The sequence below is a fragment of the Juglans regia genome, chromosome 15, assembly GCF_001411555.2.
Source record: "Juglans regia cultivar Chandler chromosome 15, Walnut 2.0, whole genome shotgun sequence".
Taxonomy (NCBI): domain Eukaryota; kingdom Viridiplantae; phylum Streptophyta; class Magnoliopsida; order Fagales; family Juglandaceae; genus Juglans; species Juglans regia.
The window spans coordinates 19391260-19413464 of NC_049915.1; the positions used below are offsets into that span (position 1 = coordinate 19391260).

Below are 22205 nucleotides of genomic sequence, written 5' to 3' on the forward strand. Positions count from 1 at the left end.
AAAGGCCCCATTGTTGCACCAAACCTTGGGCTGAATTTGCCATCAATGCCATGGATGAAGAGAATGGAACATGACACTGAAGTCAGTGAATTGGTAACATGTCACTCGAAAAATCTTTTTTCTTTTCCTCAATTAATGAAAGAAATTTTCTACTGTAAAATTATTCCCTGAAAATGATTAATAAGCCCGATTAATTTAATTAACATAACCAAACAAACCCAGTTTCATATAAAATTTGCAGTACACGCTTTCTTCTTGGCATTTAGTTAGGCCGGCACGATGACTAGACAGGATGATGAAGAAGATGGATTTCAGGTTCATCAAACCTTAAAGAATGAGTCAATTATTATAAGACGGTAGAATTCAGAAACATCCACACCACATACATCTGCAAGAATATAATAGCGTTGTTATTCTAGGGGTATACTTCACTAATGACTCAACAAGAAGATCACCATGAAGCAGCAGCAGCCATTGGTGTGGATTTTGAAGGTCCAGATTCAGTCAACGGCCATCTGGGGTGTTGATATGATATATCCGTAGCTCACTAAATTCCCTTTGGCCGGCTAAAGACCCAATGGCAGTGGAAGAAAGAGATGTTAAAAGCTTTGGATATGTGGATTTGACCTCTAGTATTTGGCATTTCCATTTGTGTCAAAGAAGACCGGTTCCTCATCTGACTTGATGACTTGCCCAGTCAATTTGCCTAAATTCTTTAACTGTAGTTATAAAATTCTTAATACTTAAAACCCACACAAAGAAAGTAAGCATCAATGACGGTATATCACCAAAGTAGCTCTCTTGGTGTATTGGTGCAGAATTATGGAAAATAAGACATTACCAGAGTACAAAGAAGGAAACCAGACCTCAAAATCACCACCAATGGCCACTCCCTACTTCTTCCTATTCATCTTCATCCTCCTTTGCAGTCCTTACAAGATAAATTCAAGTAAGCATGCAACAAAGATCCAATAGTACTATGAAATGAAATCTCTCCTCTTAACTACTTCCTTGACAGAACTTTTGTTCCATGTTTCAGGTTCATGCTCACTGAATTTCAGCCAATTCCCATATGAAGCACACAGCGAGTGCTTTGACATAGATTCAGGTTCTATCCCCTCTACAGTAATGCGTTCATGCTGCAGCTCAGCCCTCCAATCTTTCTTCCAAGCAATGGCTATAAAAACCAATCAGTCTGGATCCATATTCCTCCAAATGGATGAAGCTCAAGATTGTTTTAACACATTCCAAAGTCTTCATCAGAGGACTAATCTCAATAAATGTGAAATCCAACAGTTCATCTCTTCTTCAACACCAAACCTGTGCTCAAAGGGAGTTGATTCAATCACAAATTTTCTCGGGTTTGAGAGATACAGCGCCGTCCAGTCCAATTGTAAAGATTTGTCTGCTTCTTATTATAGTGATGAGACGTGTTTTAACTGCGTCTCCTCTTATAGTCAGTCACTGCAAGCTTTGAAAGAAGGTGATAGTTCAAATGGACAAAGGTGTGCTGAAGCTCTCCTTGTTAGTCTTGCAAGCTCAGATGTGAACACCCCAAACTGGGTCTATGGGACTTTTTCTTGTTTATGGAGTGAAATACGTAAGTAAGATTTTCTAAGTTTTCACATATGTGACATTTTCATTTTGACTGATTCGTTTGAATATTTTCATTCTTGTGATTCAGAGCTTCCATGGACTACACAAAATCAGAAGAAAGGTGAATCAAAATAAGTACTAAATTACCTTTCTTGTTTTGTTCACCCTTATACATTAAATGAAATTTAGCCTTAATCAGCTGATTAATATGTAAAAGGACCTCTGCTGAGTTCCAAGGAACTCATGGCTACGGTAATTGCGGTAGCAGTGCTTGTCATCCTAGCTCCAATACTATATACACTAACCAGGAAGCAACTTCAACATGCAAGTGAAGAGGACATGGATAATCTATCAGGTGAGGAAAATGATACGTGTGTGCGCGCGTGTATGTATATGTATGTATTCATTGCTGCTTTCTTTTGTGAATATCAATTCATGCAAATTCGTTGCTTCAGTCGTAGCCCTTAAAAAAGAACTAGAAGATGAAGCCAGAAGTCACTTCGATTGCTCTGGCCTCTATGTATTCTCGCAAGATGAAATGAACAGAGCTACCAATTCTTTTGATAATTCAAACTTGATTGGAGAGGGAACTCTTGGTATGATGCCCATGACCACTTGTAAATATGGTAATTGTGACTGAGTTCAAGTTGAATTAATTCTTAAGGGTTTGTTTAGGGAAAATGTATGTTGGAAGAATGCCTAGCGGAATGAGAGTGGCAATCAAGAGACTTAAAGAGGGCATTAAGCTTCATACTCTTATTGATGATATATGCCAGAAGGCAAAAATAAGGCATCCAAATTTGGTGAGCACTCTTGGATATTGTGATAGAGGAGATGAGTGTCTGGTATCTGAGTTCTGTGTTAATGGTGATCTTGAAAGCCGGCTTCTTGGTAAGCTTCTCTGTTTCTTATTATATAGGAAGTTTATAGTAATCCACAAATTGCAGAACTTTTCTTCCGTACTAAGTTTTGCTAATTCCAGTCACACTTAATGGTACGACAAATTTTAAATGGAAAATGCTACTTAAACCGATAAAAATGATCGATTGAATTTTTTGTTTTTATTTTTTTTACTAAATGATTAAGAAAGTGAATATTAGTGAATTGATATATTTTTTTTAAAATGTTTACAAATGTATTAAAAATTGATTAAAGAAAAAAAAAAAGTGCATATACACCTATTGGTCGAGTTCTTCAGTTAAAATCTCGATCCTTGTAACACGGTCTATTTTAAATTGCTTCATATGTCGTATATCTACCTCTTAACGGAGACTCATTTAAAATATGTCATATCAACTCATTACTATGTTAACTCACTTCATCATCTCAACTTATTACTATTTATAAAAAATTTAATTCAGCTCAACATTCAAACGCAGCCTTAAAGTCTCAATCCGTGTAGCATGGTCTTGCTTTATATGTCATATATCTACCTCTTAATGGAGAGCCGAGACTCATTTAAAATATGTCATATCAATATGCAGGACAGAAAATAACAAAACCTATGATGAAAAACAGCATTTTTCCTCCAAGAAAGGTTGGAAACTTTTGATTACCAACTTATTGCAACAAGGAAATGCATACAATGCTTCCTCTCCAAACATGTCACTGAAGCTACCATTTTCCATGACTTCAGAAATTTTTACTATCTTAAAAATGTAAACAATGAATGCGTGTGGCAGGTGAAAGAAGAGTACCGATCTTGACATGGGAACAGCGGTTGCAGATATCTATTGGAATTGCAAGGGGTTTATGGTTTCTGCATGACAATCCCTTGCAGAAGATGGTTCATGGAGATATAAAGGTAATACTATAATTAAGCTGGTTCGCTGTTACCTGATGATGATGATTGCCAAGTTACTAATAATCCAATATGGCTCAGTTAACAAACATATTACTGAATGAGAAAGTAGAGCCAAAGATTTCAGACCCCATCTTATCAAACTCCAAGTTACAGAAGACTGATCACAGCTCAGGAACTTCCGACGATGTTCTCAAATATGGTGTTTTGCTGCTTCAACTTTTGACGGGAAGAAAGTCTCCATCTCTAGTCGAGGAGGTTTGATCTATTCAATCTGTTTTCTTTCCAAAATAAGTTGGTGATTTTTTTGGGTGAAAAAGCATACACAGAACCTGCTCACCGGCGCACAGCTTCTGATATGACATCATTTAATTTAATATAATAAATGCTGTATTATTAAAACGTGCATCAAAAGTAATTTGTTGGGCAGTGTCTTATAATGGGTTTGGAGACAGATAGTAAGTAGGAAAATAAGGACATTCTTCGACAATTATAGCTATAAGAGACATGCATGTGGTTACATCCATCCCATATGAGGTGGTTTTCACGATGAGTAATTTTACTTAAGTATGTAAAGTCGTATAATCGCTTTGAAAAAAAATAAGATTTATTATTAAAAAATTATTTTTTTATATAGATCTTATATTTTATTTAATTTTTTAAAAATAATTACGCTGCTATTACCCAATTTTCAGTTACAAATATTTTTTTATTACAGCGAGTACGAATTTATTTGATCTTTGTTTGAATGCGACTATTCTGACAGAACAACTTAGGGTCGATGTACTACCTAAAACCTGTTTGTTGTCGTTAATGCAGGCAACAGATGCAGTAAAGAAAGGAGAAAGTGTAAGCGCCATGGCAGATCCCAGCTTACGTGGGGCAATGTTTGGATCTGAGTTTCGAAATCTGTTTTCCATAGCTGTCTTGTGTACAGTTCCAAATGAATGCGAAAGACCAACCATGAAACAAGTCTTGCAGAGACTTGAAGAAACACAGATTCTTGTCTGAGCTTTGAACTTCCAGCTGTTTCAAACACTTGTGAAACAGGATTGTTACAGCTATCAATCCTTCATGTTTTGTGGAGGTGTAACATCAATGTGTTTTTCAAGTTTGAAATCACATTCCACTTTCATCTGTTGCTGTTTTGCCCTCACTGATTGGATTAAGTTGAAGAAGTTGCCAGAACTTAACAGGAAAAAAACAGCCCTGATGAGATGTATAGCCTAAACATCATCATGTGTATCTTAGATTCAATTTGATGATCTCCATTTGATATGTTGGGTGGTCCAAAATCTAGCTACAATCACTATAGTGAGGTTATCTACAATAATATTATCTTTCGACCATTAGATCGGTTATTAATAGTAACTTAAAAGAGTTATTTTATTTATCCTAATAGAAAACTGAGTGAGATAAGAATACGTAAAATTGATATTTATAGTTACAGAGTGTGAAAGTTTCCCGTATTATTTTTGAAAAAAATGTGTAAATTTTAGTCTTGTATAAAAAATTATTTTTTTAATAATAAATCTCACTTTTTTTAATGAGAATGCGTGTGACTTGTATACTTTAACATTATTCAATAATATAATATATAATAATTTCTTTTTTATTCAAATATTAAAAATAAGATGTTATATCCATAGTTATGGTAGTTGTAGTGTCGTCCAAGTCATCCGACGTGGCCTCTCCTCCGGAGTCGGTGGGAAAATAATATTCAGCTTTCAGAAAAAGAGAAGTGACTTAAGAGGAAAGACAGGGAAGGAAAGCATGTAATTCTAAGCCAGACCTTTATCCTTCAGTCATCGTCAACAACACTAGCACCACCTGACATTTGACAACAAGCAGACACAGCGACCGTACATACGCGTATATGTAATGTACATATATATATATATATTGATTTGATATGTATGTATATAGATCTTTATAGAGTGTTAAAGTTGGAGTAGTGATTGGACGACCAAGATGGCGTTGCTGCGGCGGTTCTTTTTCCGGCAGCCACCCGATGGGCTCCTTGAGATCTCTGAGCGAGTTTATGGTAACGTTTCTTAATTTTTTTTTTTTTTTTGAAGAAAAGGTTCGTGGGAAGTGATAAATATTTCCAAGTTGCAATTTAATAAATGGAAAATTGTGACTTGGAAGAGTGGGGAGTTTCATACTGTGTTTATCTCTGAGATGAGGCACTGCTTGGTTGCTGAGAAAATTTAGAAGGAATGGGATTATTAATTATTGGCCGTTTCCTGATCTTTTAGTACTCATTATTTGAGGAAACAGTGAAAAACGTTCAAAAGAGTTCGTTTGAGATTCACTTAACAAGAAAAGATAAAAAAATTGTAGTTTTTTCCCTTACTTTACCTCTAGATTCCGAGCAACCAAGCAGAGCGGAAAGGTAGAAAAATCCAAGTTGTGGCTGGTATTTATAATTATGTACTAGAAGGGTCAAATGGGATCTCTATGTCGGGTTTAGGGGACTATGACAATGTCTCATTGCATTATGGTGGCAGAAGAATGGAACCCAAATTTTTTGCATTGCAATTAATAGAGTGCATATAATACATGGCCTTTACTAAGTACGATTATATGGTCTTTAACTAAAAGTTTTGGAAGTAAGTTTTTCAATTGGTGGCTAATGGTTTCACATTCTATGTACATGTATGTATGTATATATAGTATTCGACTCCTGTTTCTCTACCGAGGCTTGGGATGAAGAGAACTATAAGATATATACTGATGGGATAGTCAGTCAACTTCGAGATCACTTGCCTGAAGCATCCTTCTTGGTATTCAATTTTCGTGAGGGAGAGGCACAAAGCGAGATTGCTAATATTTTGGACACATATGATATGACCAGAATGGAATACCCTCGACATTATGAGGGCTGCCCTGTGCTGACAGTAGAGGTCATCCACCATTTTCTAAAATCAAGTGAAAGTTGGTTGGCGCTTGGACACCATAACATGCTGTTGATGCACTGTGAACATGGCGGTTGGCCGGTTTTAGCTTTTATGTTGGCTGCACTGTTGATTTATAGGAAGCAGTATAGTGGGGAGCAGAAGACCTTAGACATGGTTTACAGACAGGCTCCTCGCGAACTTTTGCATTTTCTGTCGCCACTGAACCCAATACCTTCTCAACTGAGGTATCTACAGTATGTATCAAGGAGGAATGTTGCCTTTGAATGGCCACCGTTGGATAGAGCGCTCACCTTGGACTGCATCATTCTCAGATGCATTCCTGATTTTGATGTAAGTGGGGGTTGTTGTCCAATATTTCAGGTATATGGACAGGATCCCTTTTTTGTTGCTGATAAAACCCCCAAAGTTTTGTACTCATCACTGAAAAGAAGCAAGGCTGTCCGGGCTTACAAGCAGGTGATGTTACGCTTCTTCTTTTGGGTCAAATACCCTTTTCACACACAAACTATTGTTTTATGCTTTGCACTTGAAACTACCAGAAGTGACACTGCACCCTTCAACTTCTGTTGATTGCCAAATAGCTTCCGTCTTCAAGATCTGACTGTCAAGATTGTGTCACATGACACATCGCCTACTTTTTACCTTAACGATCAGAATTGGACGAAATGTGCTATTTGCTAGTTCCTGGTATTTGAGAGCGCAGTATGTTAACTTTAGTAATTTATAGTGCAAACTGCAAAACACATGGTAGTTTGGGGGCAAAAAGTGTATATAACCCTTAGCTTTATCCTTTTCTCCTTTCTTGAAATAGGTGGATCTTGTGTTTTATATAAACCCAACTTTCTATTCACCCTCTTCTCGACAGGGAATATAAGGTTTTCGTGAGGTTGATCTTGAGTCGCCATCATAGTGTGAATACCTTCATTTAAAGGATTATTTTAGTTTCTTAGATTGTTCCATTTTCAACTCTTGTATTTTGTAATAGTATCATGGGTTCCCTTTCTTGGGGAGCATACATAAAATGTGTTCATTTAAAGGGTAGGTGTACCAGGGTTAAGAAGCATAATAATCAGAATGATAATAGCCTAAAAACTGTATAGAATATCTAGCCTATGGTACATCACTTGTGCATCAGTGCAATTGGTAATCCTATGGAAGGTCTCCAGAAAATAAAAGTTAAATCCTTTTTTTTTTCCCTTGGGCAATTGTTCTATGGGATTTATTAACATTATAAAAAATAATTACACTGGCCAATCTAGGTTCAGGGGATCTCTTTAATTTGGGACTTCAGCATTGAGAAGGCATGGTTGAAGTTTAATATGGCTTTCTGGTCTTGACTTGAAAACCAAAAGGGTAAGAGTGCTGTGTGTTTTTGGAGCTTTATTTATATCTGTTGTTGAGTCTGCAAAAGATTATCTGGATTGGGAGGTTGATATCTTTCTTTCTATGATTTAATCTGCTTGGGAAGCTCACTTTCCTTGATTACAAAGTTTTTCGGGACTTATTATTTCATGTAAAGTGAAGTCTAATCTTTGTATCATATGATTGTCTGTAACCCCTTACTATTGTGTTTCAGGCAGAATGCGAACTAGTTAAAATAGATATCAATTGCCATGTTCAAGGTGATGTTGTGGTGGAGTGTTTTAGCTTGAATGATGACATCAAACGTGAAGAGATGATGTTCAGAGTCATGTTTAACACTGCTTTTATTAGGTCCAATATATTGATCCTAAACCGAGATGAAATTGACATGTTGTGGAATGCTAAGGATCAATTTCCAAAGGACTTCAGAGTAGAGGTATTTCACATGCCAGATTTGTTTAGGTGTAGCTATTCGCTGGTGCTCTTTCTTAACGTGAAGTTTATGATTGGTTATCATTTGGATGCAGATTCTCTTCTCAGAGATGGATGCTGCTGCTTCCATAGTTGTGGGTGATATCTCGTGCTTCGAGGAGGAGGGTCTTCCAATGGAAGCATTTGCAAAAGTTCAAGAGTTCTTTAGTCATGTAGACTGGTTAGATCCCAAGGCTGATGCAGCACTAAATGTGCTTCAACAGATGAGTGCATCAAATATTGTCCATGAGATGTTGGAAAGTGTTTCTCATGGGAGTGTGGAAAATAACGCTAAGAGCTCCTTATCTTTGTCCCCAGAGATTCAGTCCATGTCCTCACCTGAGCGATCTCCTGGTTCTTATCTGAGTAGAAAGGTAGCTGAGACTCATGACATTCAGATTGCGCATCAACCACGTAGGCAATCTTACATCCTCAGCTATGGGATGCCTCAATTTTCTCAGTCAACCTCAGTCTCCTGTAAATCTGTGCAAGATGCACTTGTAGCCCAAACTTCTGGTATGGCAAGTCAGCTACATGATCCTGCCTTACCTGAAAGTGCAGAAGTCACTCGTCTGGAAGTGGTATCTCCAGCCATTCTTGATCCAACCTTTGCAGTTTCACACATACCTGAATCTGTAGATACCAAAATTGTTTCAATTTCACCCACCACACCTCCTCCTCCTCCATCACATCCTTCCTCAACTGATTGTTCTAGAAAAAAATTTCCTTCTCCTCCCCCACTGCCACCTCATCATCTTTTAGAAACTACACATTCTTCACTTACCAATGAGATATATTATAGAGATAAGTTGTCAGTGGTTAGTCCCCTGGGTGATCCTAGGATTCCATTCTCAAATACCCCTTCCAATAATTTGTTACCTAATCCTCCTCCAACTGCACCACTTCTTCCTCAAACGCTTCCTTTGAAGGAAAATCAAGTTGTTAGGATTGGGCCGCCTCCACCTCCACCTCCACCCCCTCATTCTATGCAAAATGCAAGTCCCCCAATTTTTGCCACTAATTCATTACTTAATCTGCCTTTAGCACCTGTAGTCACATCATCATCAAGGTCTCTGCCTAATTTTCCACCACCTCCAACTCCACCACCTCCTCCAACACCTCCTTTGAAGGAAAAAATAACTGGCAGAGCTGGACATCCTCCACCCCCACCCCCACCCCCACCCCCACCCCCTCCACCTCCTCATTCTGGACAGGCTGCAAGTCCTAGAGTTCCATCTCCAGTGCCACCACCGCCTCCTGCACACATTGTTTCATCCAAGCACTTCAACCCTGAATCACAGAATTCCTCTTCCATTCCATCTGCGCCTCCTCCTCCAGTTCCTTTTGTTAAAGGTTTCTCTAGGACAGATAGTAACGGAAATAGTGTCTCTAGATCCCCACTTAGATCTCGCAGTAGGGGGAAGGGGCACATTCTGTCACGCACTATAAGCTCAAAGAATAATCATATGAAAAAACTGAAGCCATTGCATTGGCTGAAATTGACAAGAGCAGCATCAGGAAGTCTATGGGCTGAGGCACAAAAATTGGGTGAAGCTGCCAAGTATGTGCTTTTTTCCTTGGAGATAATTTTTATGTCAAACTACTAATCATGCTTTGAGCTTCCTTCAAATTTAATAGGCAATTTCTTTTGTTCTCTCTTATTTAGGGCTCCTGAGATTGACATTTCAGAACTAGAGAATCTTTTCTCAGCAGCACTTCCGAGTTCAGATCATGCCAAGAAGTCTATACGTGGTTCACTTGGACATAAATCAGATAAAGTGCAACTGGTAATCAAGTTTTTGGTTCTCAAGCTATATTGGGCATAACTATTTCTGTTCAATTTTTCTTCCTTGAAGTTGTCTATATTTCTTCTTGAGATCTAAGCCCTGGAATATTTGGCAAAAGATGTGTCATTGGAAATCTTGTGTCCATTTGGAGAAACAAAAAACTCTGTTGTTGCTAAGATTTTATTGTGAAAATTCTTTTCATATTCTCCATCTTATAGTACTTTGTTTGCTTTTGGATAGAACTTGTATAGGATTGCATTTTCTAATGGCTACGGTTAGGGGAATTCTTAAGGATCTATTAGGTGAGAGAAAGTATTGGACTTTGTGGGTGAGTTGAGGATTACATTAGAAAAGGTTGGAGGAGCGAAATTTTGCAAGATGTTGAGACAGATGTGCAGAACCCTTTTGGTGATGACGAAATTTAAGATTGGATTGTTGAGATGATGGTATAAGGGCAAAAACCATAAAGAGTTCCAAATTAGGGTTATGTGATGGAAAAATATAAAGAAAGCACGGCTGGTGGATTTGGTTTCCCCTTTTCTTTGAGATATTTTACAGTTTTAGAATAAGATAAGAAGGTGTGGATACTATATGTTGGATCCCTTCCAAGAGAGGATCCAAGTGACATAAGTTTGAAGTTAAGTCATATGATATGCTTTCAAGATTACATGCACTTTCACTCTCGAATAAAGGACCATTCGAGAGTATTTTTTTTGGATGGCGGCTTTGGGAAATATTTTGTCGTTAGACAATCTGAGGAAGCGAAATGTCATTGTGGTGAATTAGTGTTGTATGTGTGAGAAGAATGGAGAGTCCACTGATCATCTTCGTCTTCATTGTGTAAGTAGTGAGAGACTTATGGTGTTTTCTATTCAATGGGTTTGGTGTTGATTGGTTATGTGTAGAAAGATTAGAGACTTGTTGGAGAACTGGGGAGGACAACAAGGGCACGAATAATGTTTTGTTAGCATGGGCGTTGGCTCAATGGTCCCTGGGTTACCTTATGTGGTTTGACATATACTCGGTCTTGGGTTTGAATCCAACTCCAGATTCCCCTTAGACTATTAGTATTAGTTGCATAAGGATTCATTGAATTTCCTAGTGGCACTGGGTTCTAGGCTATGACTCAAATGCGACTTGAGGGAGTGCCTGCAGCTTCCTGCCATCCGGGCCCCTCCTATCCGGTTCCTAGTAGGTAGGGTGCTGCTATGGTCATGCCTAGGTAGGGAGGCCACTTCTAGTTGCCCCCTCCTACCCTTTTTTACCCATTAAAAAAATGAAAGTTGGCTCCTTTATGCTTAATGCGGTGTATTTGGAGAGAACAGAATGCACAAATAGTTGAAGATAAAGAAGCTTCCGTAGTAGAGCTTATGAAGATTGCCTTCAACTCCCGTTATACATGTACAATGGCTCGTTATTCTTTGCTTTTTATTAGCTTTTAGGAATTTTTTAATTGTTGTTTTTCTTTTTATTCTGAACAGGGGTTCTTCCTGTGTTCTAAAGCCGTGCCTCTTTGCACTTGTTAATAAGATCACATTACTTATAAGAAAAATGATCTTATAAAAAAAATAAAGAAACTCTTTAGTCAATCTAGTGCAACATCTATAGTTGATATGTGATTTGCATATTTTCTCATCACATTGATCTTGTTTGGCCAAGTTACATTTGTTATGAAAATTACCTCACTATCTAGTTCTTATGTAATAGTATCACGTTTCAGATTGACCACCGGCGGGCATATAACTGTGAAATCATGCTTTCAAAGGTGAAAATACCATTGCACGACTTAGTGGTAAGTTTGATGACACTTGAAGCATCTACTTCTCTTGGTCAATGGAATAAAGTTTTAATTCAGCTTAAAATTCAAGCAGTCTAGAGCTCAACTCTACAAATCCTTATCCAAACTAAAGGAGCTCAGATATATGAATTTGTTTTGTCATTTCACTATATCCAGGGCAATCTTTGTTTTTTATTCCTATGTTGTCTTTCTCTAGCCTCACATCCTTCTTGTATTTGACATTTTATACGCTTTCAATATATCTGTTCCTATATGGCTTCATAAATGGCAGTACTTCCAACATTCCGTTTGTGTTTATTTTTGAAAAATCATTTAGTCTGTGTTTGGTTGCAAGACTCAACTGAGTTCAGTCTAATTTTAAACTGAGTCTAACATCCAAACACCCAGCTCTCAAATTACGAAATTCATCTCAACTCAAAACCTCCTTACACGTGGGACCCACAACCTTTTTCAACCTAACACATCTTTATATGTGGGACCCGCAACCTTTTTCAACTTCCCATAAAAAGTACTAAAATCATCTTAACATTCAAACACACTTTAAACTCAGTTTATATGGGCCCCACTTAACTCCCACCACTACTCAACTCACTACTATTCATAAAGAACTGAGCTCAGCTAAACATCCAAACACAGCCTTATGCTTTTGCCATCCATATCTTCATCTGTCATGAATGCATTTCTAACAGCAGCAGCAGAAGCAGCTTGCATTTTATTACTCTAGAAGCACATCTCAACTGCATCCATTCTTGTGATTGTATAAATAAATTCGCTTCAATCCTTTCATGAGAATATTGTAAACAAGGTAATGAAAATGGTCTTGCCTCGATATTCCTTTTTTCATTGTTCTGATCACATTTCAAATATAAAGTTTGGGTCCAACTATACTGGTACTGTTTATTGATAAGATTCTGTAGTTTTAGGAATGACAAAAGAATGAAAAAAAAACACCTAATTGATTTCAACGGTCTAAGGATGAAATGGAACCACCTTCCCTTTTAAATAAAGAGTTTTGAAAAACAAGTGACATGTCGTGAAACCTCGTACTCTGTCAGTGTCAAATTATACATAGCATATGATGATGTGTAAATACATTCTTATGGGTGTCTTATGTTAACTTATCGTGTAAGGGATGTAGGCCATGTCTTTTAACTCACCTTGAGCAGGTCATGTTATAATGTCTTGGTGATTGTAGTCTCATCTCTGCCTCTCTCCCTTCCTCCCGGGGCAGTTTTAGCAATGTTCTTATTCCTTTGTGTAGGCTTGGGTATAAGTCATTTTTTCCTCTGGGTTTGTCCTTGTGATACATATTCTATGTCCATGCAATGTTCTCATTGATTGCTTGCAAGATATGTGGTCTTTATCCCATCATAGAAGTCATTATGGTTTCATGTGGAACATTGACAGAGTTCAGTGCTTGCTCTTGAAGATTCAGCTTTAGATGTGGATCAGGTTGAGAATCTGATAAAATTCTGTCCTACAAAAGAGGAGATGGAGCTACTTAAGGTTTGGCAGCTATTATGTTGAAATTGAATTTAATATTTTATCATTTGATATCTTCTAAAAATGTTTCGTATTGAAGGAGTCAGGTCCCTCAAGATGATAGTTTCACCTGTTCCTTACAGGTTATAATTGCATTTATATTTCCGTGTTCAGGGCTACACAGGAGAGAAGGAAAAGTTAGGAAAATCCGAACAGGTTTGTTGGATTTTTTTCATGCTACTTGTATTCTAACCTTTTATTTGATGTCTTGAAAAATTCACTTTTGATGACATGCATATGGATACTTTTTGAGGCTTCCGATTTATCTTTGCTTCACAAGTAATTATGCACTAAAGATATAGAAGAGAGCTACTATACTAATCATTTTGAATTGCAATGTTAGTTGTATTTGCAAGTCTAACTACCTAACATCGAAAAGTGTAGCTTTCCTTTGCATTAGTTTTGCTTTTTCTTGTGTACCTATAAATACAACCGGTGGTACATTATAATTTGGTTAAGTATTCATGGCTGTGCTTATATTTGTATAACAGTCGAATTGTAATGTTCCAAGTTTTGACATCATAAAATGGAATTTGTAAGTGTACTTCTTGATATGAACATATAGTGAAAATATAGCTGTAATCCAATATTAATTCAACTGATTAAGAAAAATGTATTGTTTTGGGTTCCCATTCAAAAACTTCATTTTGTAGGTAGAGGTTTTCTATGACACAAAATAGAAAAGGTACAATTGTGTGGTGGAGGAAGAAAATTTTTTTGGTATCTCTCTGTGTATGTGTGTGTACATTTGTGCAAAGGCATGTATACATGTGTGCTCATGTTTGTCCTTGTCTTGAGAAGTTTATTATTGTAGTGTGTGCTTTTGTGTGTTAGTGGTTGGGTAGTTCTACTTTTATCACGAAGGCATTCGTCTTTAAAATGTAAGTGTGTGATGTATGTACATACCTGTCTCTAGAAATTGCAAGTGCAAGTAAGTGTGTGTGTGTGTGTTCTTGTCTGTTAATAAACCCTTCATTCTTTAGTATAAGAAATTTTGAAGAGTGGTTGGTGTGTTCATAGATGTATACCATGTGCACATTTTTCTCATTACACTGAAATAGTTGTTTGCATCTTAGGTAAATTCAACTTCTTGTTCTCTATTGTTGATGTCAATATGTTGGTCCCTTGATTCTAATAGTTAAGCTGGTATAACAGCTCGGTATGAAAACATGCTCTACCTGATGTATTATGTGGCAGCATCGTGGATTAATTTGTTTTGTAAATGTTCACGACAGTTCTTCTTAGAGTTGATGCAAGTACCACGTGTAGAATGTAAGCTCAGAGTTTTTTCATTCAAGATACAGTTCCACTCCCAGGTAAGAAAAAGCTCATAATCTTCCTGCTTTTCGGAAAACTCCTTCATTTGTGTTAATGTGACTCATATATATGGTTCCATATAGATTTCTGACCTTAGAAAGAATCTAAACGTTGTAAACTCAGCTGCAGAAGAGGCAAGTTATTCTCTCATATTCTCATTCTTCTTCCCGGAAGTGCGTTTGATGATTCCCTGAATACTCATTTCTTAGTTTCTTATTCCTGATGTTCTCATCAGATCAGGAATTCAGCCAAACTGAAGAGAATTATGCAGACGATTCTGTCATTAGGAAATGCTTTGAACCAGGGAACTGCTAGGGGTAAGTTGATATTAAACTGGTCTGACCTCTTGGCTAAGTGCATTAAGAATGTTAAATATAAAGAGGTCAGCCAGTAAATAACCTACCATTACCTTTGGAAGGCATCTATAGTTTGGATATATTAGATTACATAGAAGCATATAAAAGAAGAAAATCCTCATACAAGAAGATAATCCTCATACAAGAAGATAGTCCAGGAGTGCCATAATTTTGTTGGCCATCACCAATACATGGTGAATGGTTTGAGTTACTGTTAGTAATATAGCAAGGTGTTGTAAGTAATGAAATATGAGTATCATAGGAGAGTATAAAGAAGATGGAGAAAGTACTTGGGCCATGCATAAATTGTGCTCATTTATGCGTTTGATTACTAGGGAATGTGAGCATTGCTACTTGGCTTGAAAAACAACTCCTGATTCTCTAGTAAAGGAAATCGTGTGATCTTTTAAAAGGAGATAAAAGACCATAATTCCTAGACGATTGGAGCAAGTAGAACCCTAACAAATCTTAGAATTAGATTTTTGAAAAAGTTTTGCAGCAAATCTAGGGGCAAATACAGGGAAAATCAAGGAGCAGAAAGTCATAGATTCAGGATGGTTTTAACATGTGAGTTGCCTTCTTAAACTTCGAAAAAGAGCCACTGAAGTTTGTAAAGAATGAGTCTAACTATTATATTAAAGTATAATTGGCATGGAATTGATCACTTGAGCTGTCTTTTTAGTAGATCCAGTGTGGAGAAGTATGGAAAAAATGAATCTGACCGATCTTCTGGTTTATAGGAAGTTTACTTGAGTGGTGGCCTATGGATACAATCCCGTATATGTGCATACCTTTATCCTATTCAACCTAGGCAGTGGCTTGGATGCTGATCTATTGATATTTTAGTCGGTGCCCTTGAACATCAAGTTACCATTTTAATCCTCAAATCCGTACAACTTTGAGCATCAGCTCCTTGCTCTGTACGAAAATACTTATTTCACATGCTGGTTACTGCCACATGTTTTTATATCTTTTTGGCACGGTACCTTCTACACAGCTGTGGAATGTGTCATATTCCTGTTATCCCATTCATGGAATCTCAATGCACTTTTCATCTTCCAACTCACTTCCATTGTTTTTTCTAGGATCCGCTGTTGGATTTAGCTTGGATAGCCTCCTTAAACTTATCGAGACACGTGCACGGAACAACAAGATGACTCTCATGCATTATCTTTGTAAGGTATGAGTGGTACTTATTTATTGTGGGTTTGTATCATAACTTGACTTTCCAGTGGTCTGAAAATCTTCTTGGAACATTTGGTTTGCTTATCAAGATCCAATGGTTATTTATGGTACCTTATTATGTGGTTTGATACTGAAGCCCAAAATGTTGATGAATTGTGAGATGTTAGGTCTCGGGTCATATCTTGCATATCATTTCAAATACTTGCCAATGGAGAAGTTTTACCTGCATAGTACATGGTTATGTTTAAGCTTGCTTATCAAGTTGTAGGTGCTTGCTGATAAACTGCCAGAAGTTCTTGATTTTTCCAATGACCTTGCCAGCTTGGAGCCAGCTTCAAAGGTATTCTTATTTGTTTTTGGTAAGAATCTTTTTAGGAATTTTTATTAGAGTTGGCACGTCTTGACATATATGTGTTATTTCCAAACAGATACAATTGAAATATTTGGCGGAGGAAATACAAGCAATAAGCAAAGGCTTGGAAAAAGTTATACAGGAATTGTCTGCCTCAGAAACTGATGGCCCTATATCACAAAATTTCCGTGAGGTATATAAGCCGATTAATCTTTTTGTCACCGTACACAAGATCTATCCTTGTCTGAATATCTATCCTTGGGGACTCTAAGACTGTATGCAGTGTTCCTTAATTTTTGACTATTACAAAGTAACAAAATGAGGATACCATGAAAATAATATTTATAATGCTTTAGCCAAGGAATCCCAGTATCTTGCTTTTAGCTTTCATTAATTAGGCTTCTTGTATCTTTGTTCTCAATCAGTTTCCATGAAAATGTTTGCTCCAAGTATATTGTTCAGGCTTTGATGTAATCGTTTTCCTTTTCTTTTCAGACTTTAAAGGAGTTCCTTCTTTTTGCCGAAGCCGAAGTGAGGTCTTTGGCGTCATTGTATGCAGGCGTGGTAGGCCATGTTCTAAAAAGTAGTTGGGAGTTTTCAAGTGATTATAACAGTAAACAACCATTCTTTACCATCTGGAATGTTTTACAGGGTAGAAATGTGGACGCATTGATCCTTTATTTTGGAGAAGATCCGTCTCGCTGCCCCTTTGAACAAGGTATTGAATTTTCAGATCAAACATTGTATTAACTGATCGTTCAACAGAATTATGAAGCTCAAAAACCATTCCCATTGATGTTTTGGTTTTGAAATATCTTGCTGTTTTAACAATTTCTGGTTCCCAGGTTTAGGATACTTACTCATATTCAAATTCACCAGAATTCTTGGTTTGTAGCTATATGTCTATCCCTAGGCTTGCCATTGGATTAGAACTCACGTGTGTAATAACTCATTTACACGAATATAATGGTGTTTCCCCAACCTAAATCTACATATTAGTGACCCTGATATTTTTATTGGTGACCCTGATATATGCTTTTTCTGTATCATTAAAGACCATGTTGATTCATTTTTTTCCTAAAAGATATACAGAGTTCTCAGGATGGCGGTTTGCTAATCTTGAAGTTGATCATCTTCTCTATCTATGTGGATGATTGATATAAGCCTGGTTCGAGGCCAGCATGTACAGTTCTTTGCAGTATAATTTAGGCTACCCTATTTACCCTTCTGAATTACATCTGGCAGTTGTTTCAACTCTGCTCAACTTTGTAAGAATGTTCAAGAAAGCCCATGAAGAGAACATCAGGCAGCTTGGGCTTGAAATGAAGAAAACAGCAGGAAGTGAAAAGTCAAATACTCCAATACACACTGGAAATGTTAAAGTATGAGTGTTCAAATGAATTATTCCCTTCTTGGGTGGAGATTCAAAAGATGCTCCGTGTGGCAAGAACATTCGACATTAGAGTTTAGTTTGTGCAAAAAACAGTTCTTGGTGTGGGGAGAAGCATGTATCTTGGTCAGTGGATTGAATATGAAATTTGTCCACTTTGTGGTAAGATCTGCCCCCATCTGTTCGATCTGTCTATTGATTCCTTTGCTTTTCTATAGAAGAGTTCATAGATTTGATAATACTATTCTTTAGGGAGCAAAGATAATGGAGCTTACACGATTCTGTTCTTGGCAGGCAACCTGTATATACTCCTGGTTCCGCTGACAAAATTCATTGTTACAAGTCCTTTTTTCTTTTTTCTTTTTTTTTCTTTTTTATCATTACAGGGAAAATTGTGTCTCCCTTACAAATTTGTTTCTTGTTACTGCATTTAGATCTCCTCACCCTTGCTCAGTTGCTCGTTCTTTAAATTGAAGATCCTCCTGTATGTTTTGCCTTTATTATTGTGATATACGTATGACGTCTGTTTTCTATAGATCAATAAAAAATAAGGTTCTTCTTAACGAAATTATGTATGACAATAAGGAGAAACCCTTGCTTAAGGAGCTTCAATATAAATTTAGAACATAAACTGCTCTTGGACTGAAAGGGCAAAGTATATTTATTGCAACAAAGATATTTAGTCACAAAATTAAATTTACAAATTGACTTGGCTTGACATGGTATGTTAAATTATAAAGTTATTTTTATTGTAAAATAAATTTAATGTATTATATAAAGTCATATCAATTTTTAAATTTATTTTTATTGATTTTTTTGTGGCTATAACAGTTTATTATTGTAAATTTATTCCTTCAGAGCGTCAGTTAATGAAATAATCACTTAAAATAAGGGTGGTCAAGAAAGATGGATTGAAACATGAAAATAATTTAAAGAAAGAAACAGACAAAACAATACTAAGACTGTTCATGGAATTCAGGTCCAAATGAAGTGGACGGATCTCGCACTGCAAATCCCCAGATAACCAAATGGTAAATATCAATTAAGATCTCAAAGCAGACAAGTTCTGGAGCTTCTGGTCACCAAACTTCATCAACCCATATAAAAAACAAAGCATTTGTTGGTTTTCTCAAGTTCAGAGATCAGCACAATGGGTTCTTCATCTGATAATGGGCCAATCACCTACCTAATCCTTTTATCTGCAAGTCTCACTCTTAACATTGTTGACGTGTGCTTTCATGTAGGATTCATCCATATAGCTTAAAAGTTAGAATTTTAATTTTTTTACAATATGACATGTTAGACTTGTTATAGATCTGTTCTCCACAACTGTTTGCAGGAAAAAATGAATCATGTATTTGTTATTCCCGATGCTCTGTCAGAACAATGTATCTCTCCATTATATGGGCTGTTAATGATAACAAGCTTTAAATAAAAGGGGCTGCAACACTGGAATCCCTTTGCCTTCGGATAAACAATCCCGAGGGAGAGAGAAGGTTGTGGCTAGATCATGGGTTTGTGGGTCTCTCTCTTTTCAACTTCCTTTTCTCAGTTTTGGTATATAATTTTACAAAGGCAAAGATCATGACTTTGGTGGGGTTGAATGATTAGGGGCGTTGAGGATAATCTCTTTTTTCTTGGAATACTTAATTTATTCCCATTACTTTTATGTTAAAAGAATCATTGAGAGCACTATAGCCGAGGCACTCAGGAAGGTACTCTCACGTGCAAATAAAGACATTACCTATACTGTTTTCTAGGGAATTAGGAGCTTAAAAAAAATAAAAAATAAAAAATAAAAAATAAAAAATAAAAAACCCTATCTATAATTATAAAATATGTAAATGTGATATAATCATTTTGTAGAGTTTATTAATTAAAAATTAATTTTTTTCATTTAAATTAATTTATTTATTTTAAATAATTACATGACATTTGTATACGATTACAACTATCATTTCTCAAAAATTACCAGAAAAGTAAATTCTCATGTGATCGAAAGCACACATAAATTTGGGCCAATTTCTCCTCCAAAGTTTCATATCTGCCCTTAAAAAGTGGAAGAAATTTGAAACTTGATGTTTAAGTGAACTGAAATTATCCAAGTTCACATCATCAAACTCATATTTTCTTGTCCCTTTAAGCAGTTGTGATGATAATGCAGTAAATTGAAGATGAAATTGCAGAAACTTACTGTACTGATATGTTAGGTAGGCTGAAACTTTGTACTGTCACATTGTCAACAGAAGCACGGGGAATGTTTGGCCAAATGACTGACTGACAGATAGAATCATGAATTCCCACGAGATAAACAGACCGACCTCCACTGTTTTTTGCATCTGCATAAACGAAGCCCATATGATATCAACTAGGCCTGCGCCTGCATACGGATAGCCACAAACTAAAGTTTCAGGCCACCGACAGATGTCATGCAATCAAATTATATCTTCTCAACGAAATCGAAAAGAAAATAGTATTAGATTAAATTAGATTTGTTTTGTCTAAGCAGGAACCTAGAAATTAATATCAAGTCAGTAGGACGTATAAGCTCTATATATATAATAATGGTATGATTGAGAGCCTTCGGAGGGTCTTGTAGCTGCATTCATTCTTTGGTCCCCAAGCCTTTGAGGCTAGTTTGGATTCAAACTTAATTTTACTTTATCTTATTTTATCTCATCTAATTATTATAATTTATTTAAATTTTTATATAAAATATAATAAATAATTCAAATTTTTTTTTTAAATCTCAAAATAATAATAATATTAAAAAATAATATTCTAACAATATTTTATTCAACTTTCATCTAAACTCATCTCATTTTAACTCACTATCCAAATCTAAACTTAAGACCTAATCTCCAAAGAAATACTACAATGATAAAGAGATTTATAAACTTAAATTTATAAATTAATATAATTTTATGTGATATATTATAGTTATTTTATAATATATATATAAAATTACATCATTTTATGAGTTTATTTTTATGAAATACCTTTTATGATTAAAACATTTCTCTAATTTTAAACTCTGGACAGGAGATCCTTCTTTTATACGTTTATTTCACTGCTTCTAGTTACTTCTTAATTTGTACTAACTCTTGTTGAAATCTTTGTGTTGATTAGCTCTAAATTGATAATTACTTAAATTTATGGATACCTCAGTATACATGAACTGGGTATGTATACATTTTGCCACGTCGAAAAATGATGAAATATGTGAAAGATGGAAAGATAAGTAAAAAAGCATTTTACACCACATATGGATCTTATTGTTCTTAGCAATGATATACAATCTTATCGATCACTACACACTATATCTTTTTAATTTTTTAATTTTTTTTTAATTTTTTTTTTAGTTTATTCTTTTTAAACTAATTTATTTTTTTTATTCATTATTCATATATTAAATATTTGATAAAAAAATAAAAAAATATATAATATATAAAGATTATGTGAATAGTAAGAGATTACGTAAATTTTTTCTATTGTTACGTAGATAAAGGAAAAATTCCATGATCTAACTCCAAAGTTAAATATTAATATTTTTAAAAAGAATAATTATCAAATATATTGAAATTGAGGTAGTATTTTTAATCTATCATATAACATGTGACATTATAAATTAATCGTGAATATAATTTTTTATGTACTCTCAAATAAATTAAGAATAATGTTACTATATTGCCTCATTTTGACTGTCTATGTATTTTATTTTTATTTTATTTTTTTCGTTTACTTACTGATTAAAGAAGTGACTATTAGTATATTGATATATTTTTTTTATTTTTTTAAAATGTTTAAATATGTTAAAAAATATAAAGAAAAAAATAAAAAGTGAAATTTGTACTAGTGGACATGCCAGTGGTCAAAGTTGGGTGGCACACTAACACTACCCATAAATTAATCACTTGCCCAAGCAGAGTGCATATTGATTGATTTATTTATTTTTAATATTTATTTTTTGCATTATTACTAATGCCAGATCAGAATAGAAGATTATTTTGACGGCTAGCTAAACAATAAAAGTTAAAGATTGAGATTGAGAAAACTCATAAATAGAGAGAAACTCTGATATTAAGATTTTAAATGACATAAATCAATCTTCCTTTCTAAAACCCAAAAGTCGGACTTAAATAATTATAAAAAAATGTTAAAAATTATAATTAAGGTCAAATAATAGAATATGAAATAAGATAACTATGACTAAAATCTAACCTAAGAATTCGGAATAAAATTATTAGTAAAGATAAACATTACCATAAAAGAAAACTAACCAAAAATGAAGAAATCGACTAAAGTTGACGTTTCGAAGGTAAAAAGG

At 35.5% G+C, this 22205-nt stretch overlaps 2 protein-coding genes across 4 annotated transcripts; both read left to right on the top strand.

The window, feature by feature from the left end:
• The first annotated feature begins 279 nt into the window (after positions 1-279).
• LOC108993082 (proline-rich receptor-like protein kinase PERK15) lies at positions 280-4408 on the top strand. Its single transcript, XM_018967843.1, has 11 exons — positions 280-315; positions 420-520; positions 819-949; positions 1040-1600; positions 1685-1717; positions 1814-1951; positions 2052-2192; positions 2272-2487; positions 3279-3400; positions 3479-3655; positions 4217-4408. The coding sequence occupies exons 1-11, from the start codon at positions 280-282 to the stop codon at positions 4406-4408; spliced, it is 1848 nt and encodes a 615-aa protein (XP_018823388.1).
• A 756-nt stretch (positions 4409-5164) lies between these two features.
• LOC108993182 (formin-like protein 13) lies at positions 5165-18434 on the top strand. Of its 3 annotated transcripts, none has more exons than XR_001996471.2 (18): positions 5165-5441; positions 6074-6774; positions 7895-8116; positions 8208-9712; positions 9818-9938; positions 11659-11730; positions 13144-13242; positions 13393-13434; positions 14514-14594; positions 14679-14729; positions 14831-14912; positions 16037-16131; positions 16405-16476; positions 16565-16681; positions 16984-17052; positions 17140-17206; positions 17734-18040; positions 18131-18434. XR_001996471.2 is itself a non-coding variant. In XM_018967986.2 (17 exons), the coding sequence occupies exons 1-17, from the start codon at positions 5369-5371 to the stop codon at positions 17874-17876; spliced, it is 3612 nt and encodes a 1203-aa protein (XP_018823531.1). In that variant the 5' UTR covers positions 5165-5368; the 3' UTR covers positions 17877-18434. The 3 variants fall into 3 exon arrangements, 1 of the variants encoding a protein (XP_018823531.1); XR_001996470.2 differs by having other exon boundaries at positions 18173-18434; XM_018967986.2 differs by having other exon boundaries at positions 17734-18434.
• Positions 18435-22205: the final 3771 nt, after the last annotated feature.